The sequence below is a fragment of the Astyanax mexicanus genome, chromosome 1 (assembly GCF_023375975.1).
Source record: "Astyanax mexicanus isolate ESR-SI-001 chromosome 1, AstMex3_surface, whole genome shotgun sequence".
Classification (NCBI taxonomy): Eukaryota; Metazoa; Chordata; class Actinopteri; order Characiformes; family Acestrorhamphidae; genus Astyanax; species Astyanax mexicanus.
The window spans coordinates 31,398,877-31,426,524 of record NC_064408.1 but is presented as its reverse complement, the minus strand read 5'-3'; the positions used below and the strand labels follow the sequence as shown (position 1 = coordinate 31,426,524).

The window sequence follows — 27,648 nt, the reverse complement described above, 5'->3', positions numbered from 1 at the left end:
AGCCTCGATTTGGGAACCACCAACTGAAGCTGATCATCAGAACTGAGGTACCATGCTGCACAGACAAGCAGTGTGACTCACTAAGGGTTTATGAAAGCCCCAAATAGCCAACAAAATGAGGCCAGTACAGAAGTGATATGTTCTTTCCTGAGCGTATGTGATTAAAGGCTCGCTGCTGCATTTTGCACTAATTGTAACCTCGTAACCAATGAATGTCCAGCTCCAATGTACTGTTAATAATTTATAATAATTAAGCCTCATAGAAATAAAACATGAATCATTTCTCTAAATTAGTGAAAGATAAAACAGCTTGACCTCATTTAATTGGGTGGTGCAATGTGCTGATAGGTTAAAACTGTTGGTCAGACTGGTTGTCCTAAACATACACACAGCTATATTGTCTGACTGATGCGAGGAGTGTGAAGATGCTGTGTGATGATGTTAAGTGGTGCTGGTCCTGGTGCTGTCTGCACTGGGAGGGTGAAGAAAAGAAAAACTTTGAGTCGTGTGAAGTGTCAAGTATGTATTGAATAGTTTCAGGGAGAATCCAGATTCAGTTGAATTAAATGAGCTCTCGATTCCGATGATCACGTTGGCTGGCATCACAAAAAGTAATAAGGGGCAGAGCTATTTAGGGGCCCTTAACAGCTCTAAGCTAGGGCTATTAAATGTCACTGTTAAATTGCTAACTAATTGAGCTTTTTTAATAAATAACTATCTATGAACCATTTCTCCCTTTTGGGAGATATCTCTTTTTCTTTCTTTTCACTTTGTACTTTTTTCAAAACTTAAATTAGCTTTATTTAGACCTAAATTTCTCTCTAAATTTTCCTCTGATTTCTCCTAAAAGGGAAGGAATAGTTGATGTAGGGTTATTTATTAAAAAAGGTTCATGTATTAATATGTTAACATCTGTTACAAGCTTCAAATTAAACATTTAATGTCCCTCACACACTTTGAATTGTTGTGTTGAGCTAAATCAGTTACAGATGACAGCTGTTAAGGCAATACCAAGCAGCCTCTGTTAAACATTTAAGAGGTTATTTCAGTTATTCTTAGCACTGTTATTGTCAGCTTATGATCTAATTCTCTGATTGAACGAGTGAATCTGGCAGATGATTCCGCACAAGCACACACACTTCTTTGTCACCCCCCCTCTGTCACCACCATGAGATTCTACCTTGAGTGTTTTTTTTGGCTTGTTTCCAGTGGCACCTGCAAAGGGCCATTCTGGTTCATGTGACACCACTGCCCATGTTTTCCAGCCAGCCAAGACATCTTGTACCAGAATGAAGAAAACATTATGGTGTGTTGATCACTGGGCATTCTTATTCTGCATCTGCAAACACAAACAAGCAAAAAAAAATCATTACTAATAGATCTCGCCTGTGTCCTTCACAAATTAGACCATAATGAAACTCTGGTTATGTTCAGACTGCCAGCCCAAGTCAGATTTTTTGGCATATTTACATCGTATCCAAATTAATTTCTGATAGTGTGGAGATGGACCGATCAGTGTTTTTGGGGCCGATTCCGATTGCCGATCGTCCTTCGTCTCGATCGGCCGATACCGATCTTGGGCGGGGCCAAATACCACATTAAGGCCACACAGATGCCAGGCAAACCTGGTACAGATTCCCCTAATTACATCCACGCCTAAGCAAACACTGGTAATTTACACTGATAGAAAATAAACAGAAGAGTGTTACTGACCAAAATAAACGTTTTTTAGGAGAGATAACGTTATAAGTTATAATAAATATATATTATAATATATATAAATATTTATAAGACACCAGAATTTTTATATTTATATGTCAATACCGCAGGAATGTGTAACATCAGCTGCCTCAGCCTGTTTTTTTGAGTCAGCTTACTGGTTAAAATATCTTATTTACTGTAACTATATAGATAATAATACAATATTGTAATAAGAACAACAGTAACGTTAATTTAAGGCTCCAGCTAGATCTTGGATAGGGCAAAAAATCCAGCCTGACTCTCTTCGCCCTCATAAACTGTAATAAAGATCTGATTTACACTCCATATTATTAGTAAGTAACGTTACAGCAATAAAACAGAGCTTTTAACAAAATTCACAAATAGTTGGAAAGAACGAAATCTGTTTTAATGATGTTAATAAACAGTGCAGCAAGAAAAAAGCCTAGTCGCAGTTTCACCGCAGCGAGGGACGACGGCGTGAATCACTTATCTAACCAGCCTGTACTGATTTCTGCCCCCAATAACCCTTTCAATAACCTCTAATAGCCTTTATATAGTCTTCAGTAGTCTTTAGCAGTCTAACCACTAAACCGCGTAGTTATAATTCTGAGGTTAGACGCGCGTTAACTGACCTGTTTTTAATGTAATCCGAGCAGTGACTCCGTGACGGCTGCTGTTAGCTGGTTGGGCTGAAAGATGAACTGTAGAGAGCTGTATTATCCGTTTAGTGGGGTTTAAACCTCTATTTCCTACACAGATGAATTTTAGGAACATTAAAAACGCTCCAGACTGGCTGAACTGAGCCCTGTAGCCCGTGGCTGGGCTGTAGCTCTGACTGAGGGAAGAGAGCGGGGCTTGTGCTGCTGCGACTAGTGGTTGGATGAGGAACTGCAGCTTCCTGTAAATGAACCGTTTCACCTGTAAACCGAGGAGGGTACGGCGCGAGACTGGGAGCCTCCACCACCACAGCTGCACCACCACAGCTCCACCACCACAGCTTGCTGGGCGTGGCTTCCCCCACATACGCGTTTGTGGGCAGAAAAAAGCCCAACGTTGACTTTGCAGCGTGTAAATTGGACAAGCTTGTGATTTGTAGTGTTAATTATTATTTTTAAACTAATTCCTTATCTTTATCTTCTTCATCTGTTTTACTTAAACGCAAGTGTTGGGCAAACAAATCATTTTTTTTTTTTACAGATTATAGCAGTGGAGCATGTGGATTATATGTTTATGTTGGAGCTGAAGCTTAATAATTTCAGTAACTGTAGCTTGTGAAATTGAGACCAATTAAATGAACTAAATCGTCTTTTAAACGTTATTTTTCAGGTGGAGCTGGACACACTGTTCACTGTCAGCTAGAAACGTGTGTGTTTTTGTACTAGACAGAAAAGCAGAAGCTTAAAACCTTTGAACTGCTATTGACTTGTTACAATGTTTTAAGTTAATAAAAAGTTATGATGTACAGTATTTATTTTAATAAGAAATAAATTAGTTGTTCATTTGCATGTGGTTATTTAAAATTTTAACTGAATGTGCATACAGATTTTAAAGTAAATACATGCAACAAGAACATTAAAATGCTATATAGGGTGTATATAGGGTGAACACAAGTTTAATAAATATAGGACGTTTTATTGTATAACAGACAATTGTATAACAATTTCTTTTTAATTAACAGTCAGTATGAATGAAATGTCAAAATTGAAACATTGCAACCACATTTTATTTATTTAAAACGTTTAAACATTTGCCATGCTGTGAGAGGTCTCAACAAACGCGTATGCGGGGGAAGCCACGCCCAGCAAGCTGTGGTTGTGGAGCTGTGGTAGTGGAGCTGTGGTAGTGGAGCTGAAGTGGTGGTGGAGGCTCCCAGTCTCGCGCCGTACACTCCTCGGTTGAGAATGAGATATTGATGAATTTCGTGGTGTGATATGTTTATTAAGCTATAAAACTTTTTTTAGACATTTACTGTCTCTGAATGAAAAGCGCGAACAGCTTTTCCCCCAGTTCCGCTGTGCATGCGGCTACTGTTATACATGGTTTACACGCAACTTTCGCACAGATTTGTCTTTTTCTCAAGCAAGTGTGTTACTTTTGTATTGAGTTTCCATGAGGCTGATTTTTTGGTGTCCTACACTCAGTGCGTGATCCGCGTGGGTGGAGCGCCCGGCACTGCAGATACGCTTGTGGACACGAAAGAAACAAATCTGATTTTCCTGCAATCTGAACATTTCAAGAGCAGGGGAGCACAGCTCCAGTACTGGGGGGCAGTGTTTTGGAGTGGAATATTTTAGTTGGCTGATTACTCAAAGATGTGATCGTTGAGTGGGCAGTCGGTAAAGATGCAAAAGACAGATATTCCACTAACTCTCTTTATTCTCTTCTACAGTAGATTTTGGTTGGGTAGGTTTACATGTGTGTGTCTGTGGTTCTAGAAACAACAGAAATAAATGTAACAATTAACAATATATAAAACATAACTGAAAGCATGTTATACTAAACACTTTTCTAATACTACAACTAGTAAATTAAGCTAGTACGGTTTGTATAAACTCAAATCTAGTCAGTGTTAGCTACTGCATTAGCCTTAACTAACTAAACATTCAACAACAAACAAATGTGCTAAATTCTTAGCAATATTCTGCTGCAATATGCAAAGAACACTTTTACTTACAGTTCTATGGATGCACACAATCACAAGACACACAGTAACAAATATTCATAACAAACTCATGAGCTGCTTAACTGGCTCTTCACATCCTGCTATGCAGCTTCTAAACAGAGCATGCGCAATGGAAACTTTCCAGTCGTTTACATGCAGTTCACTAATTGGCCTCTACGGGGCACTGTTCCCATAATCTCCACACATTTATTCATTCAGTCTTCACCACAGGCTGCCTCCAGTAAAGTTTGTATGATGAATACAATTATACCACAATGCAATGCGACTCAGTATTATAAACAATTGCAGGGGTTAATTACAATTAAGTTTTTTTTTTATTGAAGCATTAGCAACTACAAAAAAACAAAATGTAAAACATTATTCTCATCATATGTAAATGAAAACGGAGGGAAATTAATTAATAAATAAACAAAAAGAAAAAAAGCTGGAGAACACTACTATTAAGATTAGTACATAGTCTTTACCATGCAGTAAGCCCCAGTGGTTTAGAGTAACCCTTAGCTTAAAATGTGCTGTAGATTTTCCCTCCAAGACTCCAGGGATTTAGTGCGGGCCACCACCTGGTGGTGAGTAAGGCGAGGTGCAGTTTAGAACTGAAAGAAATAAAAGCTGAAATTGGTGCAGAATTGTAAAAAATTATTTTACAATAATAAGTCTTTTCTAGTTTTACTATTTTTCTGATTAGATTTCGTTATCGATTTATTAACTTTCTATTTTTTTTATTAGTGGTGGTTGTGGGGCTGGATGTGATGTAAGCTAAATGCAGATCCAGTTTTAAGTCTTGTTTCCCTATGGTTTCTTAATTTTTTATCTGAAGGAGATTTTCTTTGTCATATTTCCCTTTGGCTTGCCCTAAAAGGCTTGGGCCTGGATCTTTTGCTTCAGCCCTTGTCCAATAAAACACTAATTAAAACATACAGTACTATTAACATACTAACTAGTAAAACTCAACAGTCATAGAGTTAGGAATTGTGGGTTACAGCCAGTGTTCAAAGAAATGAAGGTGAATGAAACAGATTTCCAGGCAAATTTGAATGATAAATGTAAAAGTGGGCTTCTCAAACTTACCTTCAGTGCACTTTTCATTATCAGACCTACCAAAAGACACTGCAAAACAAAACACATTGATTTAGCATCAAAAGTAAAATAGTGAAAGATCTCTAGGCACAGTTTCTTTATAAAAAAATAGAAATTGCTGAAAGGTAAATAAAAAAATGCATAATACTTTATTCATAATACTTTATTCATACGCAGATTAAACACAGATCAGCCACAACATTAAAATACGGTCTGTGTACATACATTACACTGGTCTGGCAGCTCAAAAAAAGCAACTGCAGGAACTGCCTATAAGCCTGCAGCCGCCTCACCCTCGCGAGATTATAACACATAATCGAATTTAATCAAAAGATTCTCACTCCTAATGCTATATTTATACAGCACTTCTTGTGCTTAAAATCTAGGCAAGGCAGGTGATGCTGACCTTGCACCTAACAAGTTTCATGCGATAATAAAATCACGAGAGTCTTGAGAGAGTCATATGCTGCAGTTGTGTTTGCGGTCGCGTCGTCTTGATCGTAAGGTCGTAAGGTGATTAGGACTGAAGGTTTTAGTCAATCTTTTTTGCGTCCTGACGCTCAGATAAAAATTAACCGCGTTTAAAATTATCGTAAGTCTTGAGACTTGGTTCACGCAATTAGTGATGTGAACTATGTCAACAGCCAATAGGAGAGCTACGGGAAGCTCCAAATTATTTGCAGTTACTATGACTTAAATCGTTCTTACTTTAATATATACAGTATTTTCCTTTGTCTTATTGTGCAGTGTTATTAAACATTTTGCAAAAATAGTGTTCTTTATTGTATTAATTCTATCTAAAACAAAGGCGAATGTACAGCAGTGACACTGTGATTCTTTGCTATACAAGCTTGTAGTAAAAAAAAGCTGTGAGTCTCTGATAAATCACAGTATTGATATACACATTATTAATAACGTAATAGGTAATATGTATGTAAACTCCACCAGAAGCATGATGGGAAACAATCTCGGAAAGAATCTAGTTGCAGTCTTGCAAATAGTGATTCCCAGTCTTTGTAAAATCTTAGTCTGTGAGTCTTTAGATGTGAGGGGGCTCAGACGTCAGTCTGTTAAAAGTTTTTTCAGAGTGTTTTCGAAGTTGTGTAGTTTATGAACATCATAAAGCAGATTTTCCATTAAAAGAAAATCAGCCTGTTTTCCTTCTGAGGCAAAATAAACAGTAAACAGGCCTGTAAACTTGTAAACAGGCCTGTAAAAGAGCCTGTAAACAGAGTTCACCACAAATCAGTCATACAATTATTGTTTATACAGTCAAATAACTTCTTAATACTCAGTAAATGCTTTCTTGCGCACTTTTACAACAATAACTCATTGAATAAGCCTGCAGAGGACGGTCAGCAGCTCATCTACACAGTAAAGATTACATTTAAAGACTAAATTTAACACGGTCAACATTACTGCGTCCCTGTTACACACTACACACTTTTAATGTATGGTGTGTATTATACACTAATCTAGACACTGAGGCCGTGTTAATAAAAATGTTAATGTACTGATCCATTCTGAACTAACAGGAAGTGATTAAGTGTTGCCATGCCAACATACGTCCCTGTAAGTTCTCCTGCCTGGTGTCCTCCTGAACCTTCACAGTGAGCCAACACCATTATTCTGATATTATTATGATATTAATCTGCTGTGGTTCCAGACGTGAGTATTACCAGAGCTGCTTTATAGAGAGCCCGTCCACTTCCTCTCTCCCCCGTTATAACAGTATATTACTGCTTACCGCTAGAGGGAGCCCGCGAGAGAGTCCTCAATCAATGGGGTTAAATAGAGCTAAACAGGTAACGTTAAAACTTAAATAACAATAGTTACTAATTACTTGTCTAGAATATTCCTTTAATCTCAGAAAGTAGAATTATGTATTTTGCAAGTAAGGAAAACATACCTATATATTTCATTTTTTCTACATTAAACGTATTTTACTGTGAGATGATAATGACTGGCAAACTAATGCTGGAGCTGGAGTTACAGTCAGAGCTCTGAGATTAAAAGGTTTATATAACTGGAGTTTAAAGGGTTTAAACGAATGTCTGTGGTACTGAAACATGTTGTTATGTGTTAAGGAAATTAGTAAATATTCCAGTAGAAAAAAATATTCAACATTTATAAACTCAGATTTTGTTCAGTTGCTCCATATAAACACATTTAATTTTAGTTATATTAGAGCGCCCCCTGGGGGCCCGACAAACCCGCAAAATATTCTCAGAGCTGGTTTATGGGGAGACCGCCCACTTCCTCTCTCCCCCGTTATAACAGTAAATTACTACTTACCGATAGAGGGAGCCCGCGAGAGAGTCCTCAATGAATTGGGTTAAATAGACATAATCGGCTAAAACTAAAATAAAAATATTAACGAAATACTTGTCTAGGATATTCTTTTAATTTCTGAAAGTGCGATTGTGTATTTTGCTAAAAAAAATAAAGAAATAAAGAAAAGTTACCTGTATATTTCAGTTTTTCTAGAGTAAACTGGTTTTAGGCAGTAAAGATTCCAGCATTACTGCTACTGTGATTGAGATTGTACTGAGATTGAAATGTTTATAACCGGAGTTTAAAGGGTTTAAACGAATGTCTGTGGTACTGAAACATGTTTTATGTGTTAAGGAGACTAGTAAATATTCCAGTAGAAAAATTATTCAACATTTATAAACTCAGATTTTGTTAATTTGCTCCATATAAATACATTCATATTAGAGTGCCCTCTAGTGGCCCGACAAACCCGCAAAATATTCTCAGAGATGCTTTATGGAGAGACCGCCCACTTCCTCTCTCCCCCGTTATAAACAGTAAATTACTGCTCACCGCTAGAGGGAGTCCGCGAGATAGTCCTCAATGAATTGGGTTAAATAGATATAAACGGCTAAAACTAAAATAAAAATAGTAACTAAATACTTGTCTATGATATTCTTTTAATTTCTGAAAGTAGAATAGTGTATTTTGCTAAAAAAAAAAAAAAAAAAAAAAACTTGTATATTTCAGTTATTCTACAGTAAACGGGTTTTAGGCAGTAAAGATTCCAGCATTACTGCTACAGTGAACTGACTGCTGATGCTGGTTTATAGGGAGACCGCCCACTTCCTCCCTCCCCCGTTATAACAGTAAATTACTGCTCACCGCTAGAGGGAGCACACGACAGAGTCCTCCATGAATGGAGCTGAATGGAGCTAAATGGTTAAAAACTCAATTTAATAATAGAAACTAATTACTTATCCGGAACGCTCCTTTAATTTTAGAAAGTAGAATTATGTATTTTTCTAATAAGGTAAATAAAACAGACATTTCAGTTTTTCTACAGTAAATGGTGTAGGCAGTAAAGACTCCAGCTTTAATGCTACTGTGAGCTGATACTGGTTAATGAATGAGTTCATATGAAGCAGCTGAACAAAATTAGAGTTTCTAAAAATGTAATCATTTTCATACTGAAAAATGTATTATTTTCATCAACACAGAAAAACATCACGTTTCAGCATGTTTCCCTAACTGCAGACATGCATTTAAAAGTATTTAAACTCTAGTTATAAACCTTTGGTTGTAATTCCAGCTCCAGCATCAGCTCACCAACCAGTATTAGTTCACAATAGCACTAATGCTGGAGTAATATCAGCAGTAATATTAGTAATACTGTAAAACTGAAATAAACAGGTATGTTTTCTTTATTTTATTTTATTTTTTAGCAAAATACACAATTCTGCTTTCTAAAATTAAATATCCCAGAAAAGTAAGTAGTTACTATTTTTATTGTAGTTTTTGTCCGTTTATCACCATTCATTGAGGACCCTCTCGCGGGCTCCCTCTACCGGTAAGCAGTAATTTACTGTTATAACAGGCGAGAAGTGGACGGTCTCCCTATAAAGCAGCTCTGAGAATATTTTTCGGGTTTGTCGGGCCACCAGTGGGCGCTCTAAATTGAATGGCTTCATATGGATTGAGAGAACAAAATCAAAGTTTTTAAAACTGAAATAAAAATAAAACTAACTACTTCTCCAGGATATTCCTTTAATTTCGGAAAATAGATTTGTGTCTTTTGCTAAAAAAGAAAAATATCACACCTGTATATTTCAGTTTTTCTACAGTAAACAGGTTTTTGGCAGTAAAGACTGACTGACTGGTGATGCTGAAGCTGGAGCTGGAGTTACAGTCAGAGCACTGAAATTAAAAGATTAACAGGAGTTTAAATACTTTAAACTTTGCGTCTGTAGTACGGAACATTGGATGTTTTTCTGTGCGGAGTAAACATATACATTTTGTAGTATAAAATGATCAAACAAAAAAAAAAAAACAGATTTTGTTCAGTTGCTCCACATGAACCGTTCATTTTAGAGCGCCCTCTGGTGGCCCGATAAACCTGAAAAATATTATCAGAGCTGGTTTATGGGGAGACAGCCCACTTTCTCTCTCCCCCGTTATAACAGTATATTACTGTTTACCGCTAGAGGGAGCCCGCGAGAGAGTCCTCAATGAATGGGGAGAAACGAACAAAAACTACAATAAAAATAGTAACTACTTACTTTTCTAGGATATATAATTTGAGAAAGCAGAGTTGTGTATTTTGCTAAAACATTATTTAAAGAAAACATACCTGTGTATTTCAGTTTTTCTACAGTAAACAGGTTTTAGGCAGTATTACTAATATTACTGCTGCTATTACTCCAGCATTACTGCTCAACGCTAGAGGGACCCCGCGAGAGAGTCCTCAATGAATGGAGCTAAACAACTACATCTCTAATTAAAAATAGTAACTACGTGTCCAGAATACTCCTTTATGTATGAATTATGAATTATGTATTTTGCTAAAAAAAAGTAAAGAAAACAGACCTGTATATTTAAGTTTTTCTACAGTAAACAGGTTTTAGTAAAGACTCCCGCATTACTGCTAATGTGAGCTGATACTGGTTAATGAATGGGTTCATATGGAGCATCTGAACAAAATTAGAGTTTCTAAATATTTAATAATTTTCATACTGAAACATGTATACTTTTCATCAACACAGAAAAACATCACGTTTCAGCATGTTTCCCTAACTGCAGACATGCATTTAAAAGTATTTAAACTCTAGTTATAAACCTTTGGTTGTAATTCCAGCTCCAGCATCAGCTCACCAACCAGTATTGGTTCACAATAGCACTAATGCTGGAGTAATATCAGCAGTAATATTAGTAATATCGTAAAACTGAAATACACAGGTATGTTTTCTTTAAAATTATTTTAGCAAAATACACAATTCTGCTTTCTAAAATTAAATATCTTAGAAAAGCTAGAAAAGTAATTAGTGACTATTTTTATTTTAGTTTTATCCGTGTATCCCCGTTCATTGAGCAGTCTCTCGCGCGCTCCCTCTAGCGGTAAGCCATAATTTACTGTTATAACAGGCGGGAAGTGGGCGGTCTCCCCATAAACCAGCTCTGAGAATATTTTCCGGGTTTGTCGGGCCACCAGAGGGCGCTCTAAAATGAATGGCTTCATATGGATTAAGAGAACAAAATCAAAGTTGTTAAAACTGAAATACAAATAGTAACTAAATACTTCTCCAGTATATTCCTTTAATTTCGGAAAGTAGATTTGTGTTTTGTGTTAAAAAAAAAGAAAAATATCATACCTGTATATTTCAGTTTTTCTACAGTAAACGGGTTTTAGTCAGTAAAGACTCCAGCATTACTGCTACTGTGAACTGACTGACTGCTGAGCTGATGCTGGAGTTACAGTCAGAGCTCTCAGTTTGAGTACAAACGCTTTAAAATGTGTTGAAATAATGCTGAAAGTGCTGAAATAATATCTGCTGATCGTGTTCTGTGTTAAGGAAACGTATACTTTTTTCAGCATAAAATTATCTAACATTTATAAACTTTGATTTTGTTTAGTTGCTCCATATGAACATTTATTTTAGCGCGCCCTCTGGTGGCCCGACAAACCAAGAAAATATTATCAGAGCTGGTTTATGGGGAGACCGTCCACTTCCCCTCTCCTGCGTTATAACAGTAAATTACTGCTCACCGCTAGAGGGAGCCCGCGAGAGACTCATTAATGAATGGGGCAAAAGGGGCTAAACGGATAAAACTAAAATAAAAATAGTAAATAAATACTTCTCCAGGATTCATCTTTAATTTTAGAATGTATAATGAGTATTTTGGTAAAAGATAAATAAAACTCTCAGTATGAAAAGGATTCAACATTTATTAACTCTGATTTTGCTCAATTCCTCCTTATGAATTGATTCATTCTGGATCACTCAGCAGCTCCCTCTGGTGGACAAATAAACTTGAAGGGTATTCTCCTCTCTAGTATAAATTCTATGGTACTCTCTCCCACACATTTGTTTCTGGTGACGTAGTTGTAGTTCCAAAAGTGTAGTTTTCAAAAGTGTCATTTTGTGTTTAATGTTGAGAAACCACTCGATATGTAAGTTGTGCTGATCTGTTTAAATTGTTCTTTATTGATTAATTTCTTTTAAAAAAAGCTTAAAGTTTGTAACTTCTGCTAATGAAACTAATTTACAATGGGGTGAACAAATTTTGATTGTAACTGTAAATGTACCAACAGTTCCCTGTTAAACTATTTTGAGCAGCAGCACTGGAAGCACTGGGTCTTTTCCACCCAGTTTTTCCTCACTAGCTTGTGTTATTTAGGTCACTATCATGGCATATTCTTCTGAGATCAGTTAAATTAGGTGTGCTTTAGAAAACAGAGACATCTCGTTTTATCAAATGGATATATCAATTACAAAGTATCTCAATATCAATCTTAAAGATCAGGAAATAAACAATGTATGGTGTTTAGTTTGTGTCCAGAAACACCCTGATAACCTTATACTTCAGTGGTTTTATAACAATTATCAATTTTTAAGAACTTACTAATCCAACAGAAGATCATTGGAGTTTATCAGTGATCAACACATTTACATGAAATTGGATAATCGGATAAAGCATAACTCGAGTAACTTAATATTTCGATTTTTTTTTACTCTGCAACCAGCCAATAAAATAACAGAATGTAAATATTATGTTAAAAAACAAGGTTCATACTGTTGAAATATAAACATACATCAGTACCTCGGCCTGTTTTTCATGCAGCACAGACTGAAAAATCTGGGAATACTCCGGTTAAGATTATATATGCACTGAGAAATACCATTACTGAGCTAAAATCTAGCTCTCTTTATTGGATTTTTAAAACCAGATTTTTAGATCTTACTCTGATCTAAGACATGGGAGTGTAATGTTTACATAACTTGTTAAATAATACAATTTGTTTCCATGCCGCTTATTAATTAATTACTCACTGTTTTTGAAATGTTGTGTTATACAAGTGGTTGAGGTTTGTATTTCTGTTAATGTGTGTATCTGTGTGTTTGTGTAGGTATGGATGAGAACAGGGTGAGCTCAGTGTCCCAGTGGCTGAATTCAGAAATTTTCATAGCGTTTGTTGTAGTGCTGCTCCTCCTCATTGTTGCCTTGTGCGCTGTCTGCTGGATCCTGAGATGCCGTCGGACACCCACAACAACAGAGTACTGCTAAACACACACACACACACACACACACACACACACACACACACACACACACTTGAAACACTAGTTTCAACACTATAAATCAATTTATGATGGTGAATGCATATTTATATCCAGAGTGAAGTGATATGATGATATTATATTATATAAATTTAATAAAATAAACTTAGCTAAAAAATTTAGCTCAAGACCCGATTTTGCTTGTAGTTGGTTATAGATGGTCTAACCCTTTCATGCATAGAGGTCACTACAGTGTACAGCTGTTTAAAATTGTTTTTTCTTTAAATATGCTTGCAATTTTGGGCACTGCTGCATATAGTCCACTGTAGTGGAAGCTATTGCATCATCCTATACAAAAAAATCCCATTGGTTGGTCATTGTAATGGGAAAAAGAAGTCAATGAAATCAAGATGGCCGGCAGACAGGGAAAACCACCAAACACCTTGGCTATTTTTGTTTCTACCTTTTATAAAATTATATCACTGCAGGTAAAAAATATATAATTACATAAAGTAACATCTAAGGTGACATATTATGTAAAGATTTTCGAAATTTTGATTTTATATTTGAGGGAATTGTAGATTAATCATCTGTCCACTTAATTGTACATCATGCATCATTAGCTATTTTTCAACTTTAATGCAATGTCAATTACTTCCAGTGTTGTTTTTAAAATAATTCATATTGTTTAATGTTTTGGCTGTAAATCAACTTCTTTAATTGAGGAATGTCTGCCAGTACAGACAGTTGCAAGCAGAGAAGTAGGGTCAAGCAGTGATAGTGAAGGTGAGTCTGGAAATGTTACTGAGGGAGTTGAGGCTGAGGAACGGAGATGAAGGAGATGAGGCTGTTGAAACTAAGGGCACCCCAATATCCAGTATGCCCCTGGAAACCACTGGCCCCAGCTCAAGAAAGTATAAAATGCCAGCACACGAAGAACCAAGTACATCTGCATGCAGTGTCTTGTAGCTTTGTGCCCTGTATGCTTTGGCAACCATCATAGAAAATAGTCTCAGAAATTAGCAACAAGCATGATTTGACAGGAAATATGATACATGCTATAAAATACTATAAGAGAATATGCTCACTTAACAGTTCAGAGACTTGACAAGAATACAGTATGATAATACCAGTCACAATCAAGATTCTATAAGGTTCTACGGTTCAGAGACATTTTCTTGTGTCAGAATATCCTCCTCAGTTCCACTATTCCAACAGAATACCATATTACAACTGTATAACTGAATTACATTTGTGTTTTTTTCCAACAAAAAATGCATGAAGTACACTTGAGTGGACAGATAAATATTTCTTTATCGAATAAAGATAGAATATATATTTTTTCAAACCTTGTTTTACATCCCTAAGGATGTATAAAAACACTTAGAAAAAAAATCCTGACTGAGTTTATTATAATTCATGCATGAGAGGGCTAAGCTGGTCTTTGCGGTGGTTGAATAGCTGGTCGCCAGATGAAAACATTCCCCGTACAGTAAAGTTAGCTGGTTAATCATTTGATTTGATATTGGTCATGTGTTTTGACCTTGCTGGTTATGCTGGTCAACCAACATGGTCAAGCTTGGTCATTCTGGTTGTTTAGCTTGGTCAGGTTGAACATTCTTGTAGATCAGCTAAACCATCAAAGTCAAACAAAAACATACCATTTGCTGGTCAGAATATAAACTGGTCCATTAAACCTCCATTAAAAAGGTCCAATAAATTGATATTCACACAAGTTCTAATGCGTTCAGTATCATACATTATTTTATGAAAAACTAAATTAGCATTCAGAATTTGGTATAAGTTATAAAAATAATATACAGAAAATGCCTAGTATTTTAGGAATGACGATAGAATCAAGACAAAACTGCCAACATATTGTTAATATATCATTAGGTCATTTATCAATCAGTCATAACATAATAAATCTTTGTTTCTATGCTCACTATTCAATTTGTCAACTCCACAAATAGGAGCACTGATCACAGTTTTTAAACACTTACTGTCCACTCACTGCCCCCTCTTCTAGAAACTCATGCCTAGATGCTGATGAGATTGACAATGGGTGAAAAAATGAGGTGGTGTTAATTTAAAGCTAATCAGTGTATTTAACACCATAGAATTGTTTTAAAATGACAGCTAACAGCTAAACATAAAAAAATAAAATATAAACTATTTTATGATACAATAAACTCAATTTTCCAACAGCCACGTTACTAAAGCACAATTTTGAACCCATAGTATAATCTACATCAATTATGATGCACTAGGTGATCAATACTGTCTTTCCTTCCCCTCTTAGGAGAATGGCAGAGATAGAGATCATTCCTGCTGATGGTTCAGACAGAAAAAGCCCACCCAGGTTCATTCTAAAGATCGTGACAGAGGAGAAACACGCCTCTGAGCTCGTTCAGATGTTAATCGAGCACAGACGTGTAGCTAAAGATACTGCATGCTCAACTGACCCACTGACCCCTGAGGTTGCCTCTACCTCTAGAGATGAACCACAGTCACCCCCTCCCTCTACCTCTCACCCAGTCGCAGAAAAGACATACCTGACTGTTGAGGTGCACGCCTCGATGGACTGTCCAACCACAGATCATTTGAAGGCCGGTGTAACAGCACCCACTGAATCATTCAGCTCTGAGTCTGTCATCACTGCTGATGATAAAGAAGAGGAAGAAGAAAAAGAAGAAGAAGAACAACAAGTGAATAATGTGCCTGATAATGGTCACATTGATGAAAAACCATCTCATTACTCCAAGTGCCAGGTCATATAACACATCCTGTAGGCACACAACAAACAAAATTGAGTGATTCTATTATCTATGTATGCAATTAAAATCTTTAAAGATGCAGTTTAAATTGACAGCAGTGGTATTTCTTACAATATCCTAAAGTGTACAATATCCTAAAGAATGGTTTCATTGTCCTGGCATGACCATCCTTGCAACATCTTAAAAACTTGAGCTTATCTTAAACACTAAAAGACTAAAAGCAGAGTGGTCTTGTAGTTTTTTTTTTAGTTATTGGCTTTCACCTAATTTTGACAGCATTTTATAAACAAACTAAGTGAACAAAAACTATAGTCAAAAATAGAATTTAAATTATTATACATGCATAAAACGTACTTTTTCACATGCTCTGTGCAATAACACATTCTCACCAGAGAGGTATCTAAAACTGTTGCTTTAAATCTCTTAACTTTGTAGAACATTAGCTTGGTTCTATATCACACACACTGCAACCAAGCTGGAAAGGTGATCGCTAGAATATATATTTACATAAATTAGAAAAAATGCTCAACTGAGGCAACATATTATAACCATGGATAAAATAATGTTAATTATCTAATAACAGATGCCACACAAGAAAAAGTCAGGAAAGTATGTAACAGTAAGCAAACAGTGACTTCTAACTTCTAACTTCAACTTGATGTGGGAGAAATGGTCAGAGGTAAAGACTTAAGCCTTTTTAACAAGGGGGAAGACAACTAGGTCAGAGCATTTCTCAAACACAAAAAGACTTGGGCTCCTGATCAGCAGTTGTAACTGCCTACTGATTGCTTAATAGTCAGGATAATCTACAGTCGTTAGGCCTGATTTGCATTGCAACCTCTTTTTCCAGAACTTCCAGAAGAGTCTGGAGGAGATGTGCTGCTTTTCAGTATCAACAACAGCATATTCTCCCAAAGTAACCATTGCGTTGTACCTTAGTGACATGTCTGTTCCATGTTCCAAACTTGCACTATTCAACTTATCCAGGGAAAGTAGCAACAGTTTTCCATTCTAGGGTCCATTCAGAGGGAATGATGGCTGATTAGCAATTCTGGAAATACAATTTAGTTATATGGGCCTAGTTTAATAGATTTTAGTAATTTAATGGGATATTTACGTTGTAATGTGTAACCTGGAAAAGCCAGTAAACTGTAAAGGAGTCCAGTCGGCTGAATACCCCAGTATGGATTCACACTTGATTAAGGGGGACCTTTATCTCTGTGCTAGTAGCTTGTGATTGGTCAGAGATATCTGGAGGACATGACCGCTTGTCGTGAGACGCCGTGCGCATCCAAACGAGGTGATGACTGTGTCTGAGCAGCCATGGTGTCTCCGGTGACCAAGGCTGTCTTTATTGCCCTCTTCCTCTTCGCCATCCTGCTCATCCTCTATGTCATTCTGTGGTACATCTGCCGAGATGCTGATAACGATTACATCTGAGCACAAGCATGAAGGACAGACATTTAAACGGAGGGAGGCGATTTCTCTGGGACACTGCAGACTGGTTGGCTGGTCGCATATCAATGAGGATGCTGCCCTGGACAGGGACTGAAACTGCAGAGAAAAGACTTACTTTGTCAACTTCTGTTGCATCGTTCTCTGACGCAGAGGCATGTTAACCCAGAAGACAATACAGCAGCCATATGTGGACGGTATGTTGATGATGTACTTGGTCTAATTTTTAACATACTTAGTGTGGATCTGAGAGGCCAGAGGGAAGACACACAGTATTGTATTGATAAACAGTCTCCTAAACAGGTGTTCCTGGTATAAAGGATAGTTAGGGTCCTTGCTTAGATACAGAGAACTTTTACAGAGTGGTAGTTAAAAAGGGATTTCAGTTATTTTTTTATTTCAACATAATTAAAATAGTTTAAAAAGTGTAATGATGCATGGTTTGTTTTTGATAACTCTGTACAGTATTTGTGACAGAAACCACAAGTCAACATGGATAAAAAACAAATATAATTTTATTTATTAGCTTAAAACACCACATTTCTTTTGACACTTTTTACCTGCCACTGCCAGTTGTCCAATTACTGCCACTTGATTTAAGCTATCTGCCCACCCTCCACTACCTACTATAGGCATAGACTCTATTATTTTTTTAATTGCTGCTATCATTATTATTGCTATTGACTATCATCATCCTTACCAACAGTACTATGATTAAATCCAACACCTGGGCAGAACAATAGACTTATGTAATAGTACAATGAGTTCTTTCCAACACACATTTTCCCATAAATGGTCCATGGAAATCACAATGCAAGTATTGAGGAATGGAAAGCAAAGCCCATAAAGATTCACTGTGCCCTAATTATTAAACTTTGTTGTATCAATTATAATAATATAATAAAAATAATATTTATAATAATAATATAAATAATAAAGAATAACACTAACAAAAATAATACGCTTTATTTATATAGCACTTTTTTGAAGAGTTTAAAAGTATGAGATAAAACAAAACAGATAATGCAGCTGACTTACACTACAGAGCTAGTTAAAGCACAAAGTTAAGCTAGTGTTAAAATAACACTACAAATGAAGTAGAAAAAGATACAACAAGCACTGAAACTTTAAACAGGTGGACAAAAAAATAGTATTTTAAGTAGTCAATTAAAACAAGTGAGTGTTAATTACATGAACCCTTCCTTGAGCTGCTTTCTTAATCTTGATTTACGTGGTATAAACTGATATGCATGAGGACATGACGTGATTTACCACATGATGTCACTAATTCCCGCTCTCTCTGCAGTGTTTTGTAAGAATACTCATGGCTCAAATCTTGCTTAAATAAAAAATTGTTTTACACCAATTATTATTATTATTACTTTATAAATTCCAGTTTCTGCGTGAGATATTGCGCACACACATTTCAGGCCTGTTTTGTGTATATGCAACCTTTATAAATGAGCCTTGGGGTTCCTCCCAAGGGAGCGAATTTTCTGGCCCCTGTTGCATTTGGCTTGTTCACTAAAGATTTTATGTTCGTTTTATGTAATATGTGCCATGTCCATTTATTTGATTTGATTTTTGTTGGGCCTGTGCAGAGCTAATAGTAGTCAGAAAAGTAAAGGATAGATTTCCTTCAGGGACGATATTGCCTTTTGGATCGGAAAACTTGGATCTGGATCTCAAACCTGTTGTAACTTAGAAAGCTTAGCAACTGTAACGTGTTTTTTTTATTCTAAATGATGTAATAAATTACATGTAGTAGCATTTAAAGGCATTGTGCTTTTCAGATGTGTTTTAATCACCATCTCTCTGTTTTTCAGTTGGTGGCTATAATGATGTCAGTTATACTGGAGTAGCTCTCTATAGCCTGGCCTGTGGAAATGGACAGAGGTGGACACTGATGAAATGGAAGGGCTTCATATATGAAAGCAATACTAAGCAGTACTAAGCTGAACTGACAAATATGGGACAGACTTGGAGCGATACATGACAGAAACCCAAGCAAGGGAAGGGTTTGGGGAAGACAAGCTGGAACGACTAGTGGCAGACCACCAGTACTTTCCTCAACAGCATTTAGTTTTTTTCATTTTTTGGATAATGAACATGGCATATCAGAAAAACCAACACGACCTGCCTAATGTTATAGTGATGTTTTGACCATGATTTTTTTATCATAAATAATTTATCCCTGGGCAAAGTGTTTCAGGCCTGTATTCTTGTGCCCAATTTTCCAGTTTGTGATACACCAACTTTAACATCTGACTGGCTAATCTATCCTATCCCATTCCAGATGAAAGATATACACTACTTGACCTAAAACAGGTCCATGTTTTTATAAAGGAGTGCTCGGCTTGTGCTCAACCTCCCTAAAACTCTGATTCTAGAATTCCCCCTGCTCATTAAAATTATGAAAATGTTAGGAATCATTTCAAACCCACATTATCACTGCAGTATCAGCGGTAGATGATCTGTACTGTCACTGGGTTTAATTAAGTTGCTCATCATCAAGCGAATCAAGTGATCAAGCTGATCTTATATTAAGGCCATACTGCTCTTGTTTTGTTCAGAATTAGTTCAAAACAGTTTGCTGTTTAGCCTCTCTTTTGGCCTCTCATATAAATGTACTCTTCGCTGTACATTTATGTTCTTGTGCTGTTGCTACAGCCAAAGGAATCATGAGAGTCTTTTAGCCAAAGCATTTAAGTAATATAAACATGATATTTAAACTTTTTACTTTTTTCTGTAATAACTATCCAACACAATTTTGTACTTTTACTTTTAGTGCTTGAAAAGCACATTTTAGATTAAACTACTTTCAATACTTAAACACAAAAAATGTTGGATACAAAAATGTTGAACACATTAGTATGTTTACTTACTGATGCTTAAGGAACACTTTTACTTCTACTCAAGTCAGTTTTTGATAGAGTACTTGAACTTTTACTGAAATCTGGGTCTCTAGTACTTTATACCTGTCTGCATTTGACAAGCTACATTGTCCTGTATATGTACAAGTAACAATTTAGGGATTAAAAGAACTATTAATCTGTTCATTAGCATTGTCTAACATAACTTACTGGCTGGAAATGCATCTTCAGTTCTTCCCTTTCACTCCTAATGTAAAAAAAAACATTTTGCTTCGAACTACTAAGATGATATTTTCAGTAACTAAAAATGAAATGGTGAAAGGGAAAACGAAAACAGAAGTGGTCAAAACTGTGAAAGGGCTGCACTCGAAGACACGTTTCAAACCAATCTTCCATCACAAATCTTCTTTCATCGGAAGGGCAAGGGCCTGTAGCATTTGTGTGTGTGCATTACTGCATTTTGATTGAATCAGTCTGATGGAGCTGCAGCAGAGGCAATCAGTGTCACCCAATGTGTATGAACAGGGAAATGAGGAGGAAACAACAGATGCCAAACCTGAAGAACTGTATCAGTGTCTACAGTTTCCTCCAAAAGCAGCCAAAAAAACAGATGACCCCCAGCATTCTGCTTCAGGTAAGGATCAATGGGTGGGTGGATTAATACGGATAGATTATAGACTAGTTCCTCAATTCATTTAGCACAAATATAACTTAAACTGGTCGATAAAAATCATAATAGACACTCAGACCAGTTCAGATTATGTTAATTCTAAGATTCTACTGTAATACTGGTACCATTATAAGATTATAAATTGAGTTGTGTCTTGGTGATGGTAAAGAAAAGAATAAAAAAAAACTCCTAAGGCTTTTTAAAGTCCAAAATTTATGATCATTTCAGGGTAATTATAAATTGCATTCCCAGATGATCCTGCATTTGAAATATTCTTTGTATTAGACCGAGTAAAGTTTTTGAACAGTATGCAGTGCCTTACACTCACAAACTTACAATTGTGTGAAAGACTGACAAAGAGTAGCAAGGAATTATAAAACAAAAAGAAAATCATGAACAGTTTTAACATGTATAATTAATTAAAAATAAAACAAAAAAATGTGGCATGTGTTTGTAGCCACACAATAAAGCTAAATTTGGCCTCATCTTACCAGAGCACCTTCTTCCACATTTTGTGGCAAACTGCAGTTTGCAGTTAAGCTATACTCGTGAACAGTGCTCTGTGATTTGTTTACAGTTTAGGAACCTAACCCTGCTTTGTACTTCTCTACAACTAAAATGTATCTTGTGTGTGAAATTTGTGTATCTCTTTTAGGTGAAGGAAAGAAGATTTTCCTGCTTCTAGCTCTCATTACTGTCCTACTGACCATTCTCCTTATCATCTCAGTAGTGCATTGTGAGTTTTAGGCCTTTCATAGTTGTACATTTTTTATATATAAACTTGGATTAATAATGGAGTTTCTGATGTGAGTGTAAGAAATGGTAAACGTTTTTTTTTTTTTTTTTTTTTTCTTACTTCAGACTCACATTTTCAGCAGACACTGGGAGTGATGGACCGACCAATCACAAATGAAGGTGCAGTACCATAATCTTAGAGTTGTTTGAACTGTTTAATTTCAGCCTTACAATGGAATAAAATAGTATAAGACTTGCTTAGAAATCTCAATCGCTTGGTTAAAGGAGGTCAGGATGTCTTGAATTATACTATATTATATTGTAACATTATCAGAAGTTTTCAGCACTGTGAACAAAACCTTTGTACACACATGGGCAGCTATGGCCAAAAGCTGTCTTGTAGCAGTCTCGTAATTAGTGACCCTGCAAGATTCTCAGTCTTTACAGAGCAGTGAAAGATTGTCTTTAGTTGTGAGAGAGTGTCATTTAGTGACACCTTTTCAACCTTTTCAATAGCATATGTATTAGCTTTAGAATTTGCCTGTTAATCCCACTTTGGAAATCCTTTGTTGAGTGCTCGTATACAGCTAAACAAAAGGGCATTTCTTAGCAAGTATTTCTGTCATGGTTCTATATACAGTAGTTTCAGATATTACATTGAGCTATCATCATAAAACTGGAACTGGTTTGGGAATAAAACAGACCATGTTTGATTCCTAGATTGCATTGGTTCTGGATCAGGGTGTTTTTGAGTTACATTGGTTTATATGCAAATTCTACTATTTTTCTAGGTATATTTGGTTTTGACACTTGTGATCATTGCATGGATTAATTACAAAAAGTAAAAATTTTGCAAAATAGAGACAAGGAAGAAACTGTAAACAGCTGAAAGTTTTTTTTTTAAACATTTAAAATTTTCTTTACAGCCATACACGTCTTTTGCAAACATGGTTCTCAGTGAAACTAACAGTGAAATCGCTTGAAAGGACCCTTTGAAGCACTTTTAGTTTTTGAGGGCGTACCTGTGTATTACATGCCAAAGCTGTCAGAACTAACAACATGGTCCAAATGTGTGTTTTGTGACGATCTAGAAGTGTGGCACCTCCGTGCTGATGTGTTCTATTTGTTCTGGTATGAGGGGGGTGACTGCAACGCTGCTGAAAGCTTCTGTATCCGAAGAAATGCTAGCCTTGCTACTGCAACTGAACATAACATGGTAAACACACACACACACACACACACACACACACACACACAAACTCACACACACACACACACACACACACACACACACACACACACACACACACACACACACACACACTGGTTTATAGTGCTGTGTTTGTAGAGGCTGTTGTGTTTCCATGGTTGTTAAAAATACGAAGCTACTGTTCTAAAGCTGAAGTTAACCTCACACCTCTTTTAGCTCTTGTGCCGACCAAATGTCTCCTGGGTGATGATAACATGAACATGAATTTTGATGTTAAAAATGCTTCGTTCCCCCCACCCTGGAGACATTTGGTAACCACAAGAGAAAAGCACACACACATACACTTGCATGCACATTTTAAAACACATTTCACAGCATATTTTTACTTCTCTTTTTGTGGTATGTATCCATTTATGGCAAACAGACATTTTCTTTTGAAAAAAGAAAAAAATTTTGGGAATGAAAAAAAAAAACAATCCAGTTTAATAAAGGAGATCATATACAAAAATGCACTCTAGTTTAATAGGATCAATATTAAAATAACATGCCATTTGTGACAGCACCATGGTTTAGATTTCATAGCAAATCTGTGTAACAATATATATATTTTAAAATGTATTAAGAACAAACACATGACTACAAATACAGACCAATGCAAAGCATTTTTTGTAACTTTTATACAGTTTTCTTTGATGTGCAGCGGATTTTATTATTTATATATAATGAACTGAAATATTTTTAGAAAAATATCAAGCTATTTAAAAATTCCCTGTCCCGCTGTTATCTTGGGGTATCCTTTGACATCAGTGACATCCCAACCTTCACACAGGGACTAAAAACACATTCTTAATGTAAAACAAATAGTATTATAAATTTAACTTTATTTCTCATATTGTCTCCATGTTTATCTGTCCACCCTGTTTTGGTAAAAAAACCAAGGTAAAAAGGTAAACTAATTTTAGAAAATCTAAATGTATCTTTGAAACAGAACAAGGTCACCAGGAACAATTCAAAAATTTTGAAAATGTTAACCACATTTTCATAAAACAATTTTCAAATAAATCCAAATACTAAAGCATACATGACAGGAAATTAAAAGTGAAAATAAAATGTATTATTGATCGGTGATTGAAATTTGTGAAATATGTTTTTCGTACAATGTAAAGCATGGTTGTGAGACAGCAATGTACTATTATATGGCACATTTACACAACTAAGCAACAAAACATAAAAATAATTTAACAGAATAAATTAGAAAGGAACTGATATATGAAACGATAATTGAAAACAATAAGACCTTAATGAACTGTCAACAAAAAACATTAGGTCACTTCATTAGTGGGGTCATTTTCTAGTAGTTAAGTAATAACATCTTTAGGGACCTGATGTACAGTTGAATTTCTTCATTGAAGCATGTAAAGATTCTTATAAATTTAGACTTAAAGAAACTAAGCAAAATAAGCAAAACATTCATTAAAAGGGCTACATTTGGACCCTCTAATATTACACTAAAACTGTTTTATTATAATCTATCTTAGTAAAAAAATTAAGTTTTTGTTGTTTATTAAATCCATTAGCAGCTGAGTATAGGAGCATGAAACAAAGAAGTATTCGATTGTTTTACAATCACATTAAAAAACAAATACATTCACACATATGCAAATAATGTATTATGCATTTTTTAATTTAAAATAAAGTAAAACGAAGTTCTATATAGCCTTTAACTTTCATTAGAAAAGTCAGAAGTTATTAATACACAAAATCTAGCACTTCTAAACAACAGACTGCGGGCTTATGGAGATGGAGTGAATGGAGTATTGGTGCCATCTACAGGGGGAAGTTGGTAATGCCCTTTTTTGGTAATGCATATTTTGCTTGCATATATAGTACCTGTGAAATCACCAGACAATCCTTAAAACATCTGCCATTGGTGAATGTCTTCTATATAAACTTTAATAATTTTAAGCCGAATGAATATACATAAAACTATAAAAACATCCCTCAAAATGTGGCATACAGTTTGCACGCACATTTTCCTTGCAGATAGTGGTTTATTTTGGCTATGTTCACATTACAAGCCTTAATAATTTATTCAGACTTTTTTTTTACTCAAATCTGATTTAACTACCTTGGCAGTTCACATTCATAAATAATATCAGTAACCTCTATCTGTCTGTGAAGCAATGACAACAATGCTGGGCGTAAGTGCTCAGGCCAAGGATACATTAGATCCAATCTAATTAATAAAAAGGATATGTATCTTATCTAGGTCCACAAATAAAAGCAACTCAAATCCGATTTTGAAAAGATCATATTTTACATGTCCACACTGCCCTGAATAAACCGGATCTGTAATTCTAATTACATCATCCTGGTTTTCATTTAAATTTAGTATTGTGTACAGTTGTACTCTGTCCTTACTCTGATTTTATGAATTTCCCGTTCTAGAGTTGCAAGTATAGTATTGTATAGAAAGATTTGACTCATCAGAAAAACAAACATGTTCCACCATTCCCTCCAACATTAACTGCTCCCATGTGCTAACCTCAATTTATAATCCACACAGTAATCTAAATAGAGAACATAGTTACTGGTTCAAGTCCCGTTTATGTAACTTGTCATCAGCTACCGGAAACCTAAGAGCACAATTGGCCCTGCTCTCTCTTGGTGAGTAGATGGCGCTCTCTCCCCACATCACTTAAAAGGGTGATGTCTATCAGGACTAGACATCTGTGAGCTGATGTATCTGAACAGAGTCATTGCGCTTTCCTCTGAGTGCACCGTGATGGTACTCGGCAATTCACAAGTATCAGAGGAGGCATGTGCTAGTCTTCACCCTTCCAGTGTGTTGGGGCGTTACAAGTGATAGGGGGAGTCCTAGTAAGTGATTTGGGTAATTGGCCTTGTAATTTGGGAAGAAAATGGGATAGAAAACATTTAAAAAGAAGTAAAAATCACATAATTGAGTGAATGTCAAAATTTAAATTGTTTACAGATTTTATGCACTTTTATATCAAATGTAGTGTAGTTGACCAGAACACAGGAATGGACATAACATAAATTTTTCAGTGGCTGAAATTATATATTCTACAAAAAATAGATATTCTATAAGCACAAAAATGAAAATTAAGTAATTATTTAATGTAGAATTGAATTTGAAAGTCTGAGGAGGTGAAGACACAAAGTGTGTGGGATGTGTTTTGTGTATGAATTGTGTCTAGAATATGCATCAAACCTTATGAATACTGTACAAAAATTAAATCAATATAAGTTTTATTCAAAACTGATTAAAGGAATTAAATTAATTTGAGGGGGGGATAAAAAAAAATGTATGTGGGAGAATGTGCATGTAAAATCTAAAAATGTATCACAGTACATCTGATCAGCCCTTGTATTGTAAATGCATTAAATTGCCAAGTTCTTGCCAATATATAGGCAAATCAGTTAATGCATGTGTGTTTGTGTATTGTGTGTGTGTGTGTGTGTGTGTGTGTGTCTGTGTGTGTGCACATTCAGGCTTGGCTGCAGTCACAGACCAATGGAAAGCAAATACTGGTGAGAAGAGATAATTTCGACGGCTCTGGGAATACTGACTCCCTCATACAAATGGTATTTACTAGTCTTTACCCTGCAGTAAATCTGGCAAAACCCAGCTGATGATTACTCTTCTGTATTGATCACTCTAAGCACAAAGCATACTATACTCTTTCTAACTGTGATTTTGCCTAGGATGAAGATGATACAGAGTGTAACCTCCTGACCCATAAACTTCAAAAACAGCAGGCAGAAGGATGGGTGTGTGGAAGAGCAGCAAAATGATCATCACAACTAATATTTTCAATATTAATCCACAATTCCAAATCACAAAAAAAACATTTAAATTTCCTAACAAAAATTGTTATCTATATATTTTCAGATCCATGAATTTAAAGCTACCGCAAAACTGCTGTTCAGAGTTTTTAGTTAAATAGATTTGAATGTATTATTATAAATTGACCTGAATTGTATAAATCTGAAAATGCACATTTTATTAATCTGGAAATTATATATTTTTTTATTTTCAAATGTTTTTCAGCAAATTGCACCACTTCCACTCCAAAAAAGCATTTAAATTATAATGATACAATTGATAAATCACGCCATTAAATTGTTAACCTCAATAGATCTATAGTTACATTAAACAGTATATTTAAAAAGCCAATGTGGAGAGACCAGGTCTTATCTAACGGTGGTGATCAACTGAGCTGTATGTTCGTAAAGCATATATTTTATTTGTTGTGTCCTCAGTACAGAAGGTGGAAGCAGGGTTCTGAGTGTTTATAGATGTGCAGGTAAAAAGGGGTGTGAATAGTTTCTAAACTAAACTCAGATTTCATCTACATTATTGCATTCTCTGCTTTACCACAGTGATAAAGAAATTTGTGCTGATTCGACAGACACTGATATTGTGACTAATCCATACATCCATAAAATCCATGTGCTATTCAGCTTACTGGTAGTTATCACTAAGAAACACAATCATTTCAATTCACTTTCCCTCAATTATTCACTCCAAACATTTCTAGTTTCTTGAAAATTGGTCCCACCTGCAGGACGATTTTTTTTACAGTTTAGACTGGACTATCTCAAAGATGTGTTTTTGAGACATCCTGTAGAGCAGTTATTTTAAGTAGATTTTCATCAAAAGTTTATCATGAGTCACAAACTTCAAGCAGTTCCACTAACTAGCATTAGTCTATTCCGTGGCTACAGCAACCAATAGCTCCAGCTAATAACAGCTAGCTAAAATGGCATAATAATTAACCTGCTTGCTGGAGAAAAGTTTGTATGGAACTCTAAGCTTAATTAAATTCACCCAGAATAATCCATTTACTTTGTGCATCAGTGTTTTACATGTAATTGCTACATTGTAATGAG

At 35.7% G+C, this 27,648-nt stretch overlaps 2 protein-coding genes across 4 annotated transcripts; both read left to right on the top strand.

Moving 5' to 3' along the window:
* The first annotated feature begins 7,007 nt into the window (after positions 1-7,007).
* Positions 7,008-15,880, top strand: si:dkey-111e8.4 (uncharacterized protein LOC793802 homolog). Of its 2 annotated transcripts, none has more exons than XM_049476307.1 (3): positions 7,008-7,092; positions 12,861-13,008; positions 15,314-15,880. In XM_049476307.1, exons 2-3 carry the CDS (start codon positions 12,863-12,865, stop codon positions 15,789-15,791), a joined length of 624 nt encoding a protein of 207 aa, XP_049332264.1. In that variant the 5' UTR covers positions 7,008-7,092; positions 12,861-12,862; the 3' UTR covers positions 15,792-15,880. The 2 variants fall into 2 exon arrangements, with proteins under 2 accessions (XP_049332264.1, XP_022520179.2); XM_022664458.2 differs by having other exon boundaries at positions 7,021-7,150.
* A 718-nt stretch (positions 15,881-16,598) lies between these two features.
* Positions 16,599-27,568, top strand: LOC125799476 (uncharacterized). Of its 2 annotated transcripts, XM_049476312.1 has the most exons (7): positions 16,599-17,440; positions 20,642-20,750; positions 21,442-21,522; positions 21,648-21,701; positions 22,613-22,737; positions 26,248-26,340; positions 26,461-27,568. In XM_049476312.1, the coding sequence occupies exons 1-7, from the start codon at positions 17,432-17,434 to the stop codon at positions 26,548-26,550; spliced, it is 561 nt and encodes a 186-aa protein (XP_049332269.1). In that variant the 5' UTR covers positions 16,599-17,431; the 3' UTR covers positions 26,551-27,568. The 2 variants fall into 2 exon arrangements, with proteins under 2 accessions (XP_049332269.1, XP_049332268.1); XM_049476311.1 differs by lacking the exon at positions 16,599-17,440 and having other exon boundaries at positions 20,119-20,750.
* Positions 27,569-27,648: the final 80 nt, after the last annotated feature.

Coding starts and splice junctions, on each gene's coding strand:
- LOC125799476 (XM_049476311.1), top strand. CDS start 20,594: ATGGAGCTGCAGCAGAGGCAATCAGTGTCACCCAATGTGTATGAACAG. Junction 22,738..26,247: donor CTGCAACTGAACATAACATG/GTAAACACACAC, acceptor GTGCACATTCAG/GCTTGGCTGCAGTCACAGAC. Junction 26,341..26,460: donor CTGACTCCCTCATACAAATG/GTATTTACTAGT, acceptor GATTTTGCCTAG/GATGAAGATGATACAGAGTG.
- si:dkey-111e8.4 (XM_022664458.2), top strand. CDS start 7,123: ATGATATTAATCTGCTGTGGTTCCAGAC. Junction 7,151..12,860: donor AATCTGCTGTGGTTCCAGAC/GTGAGTATTACC, acceptor GTGTTTGTGTAG/GTATGGATGAGAACAGGGTG. Junction 13,009..15,313: donor CGGACACCCACAACAACAGA/GTACTGCTAAAC, acceptor TTCCCCTCTTAG/GAGAATGGCAGAGATAGAGA.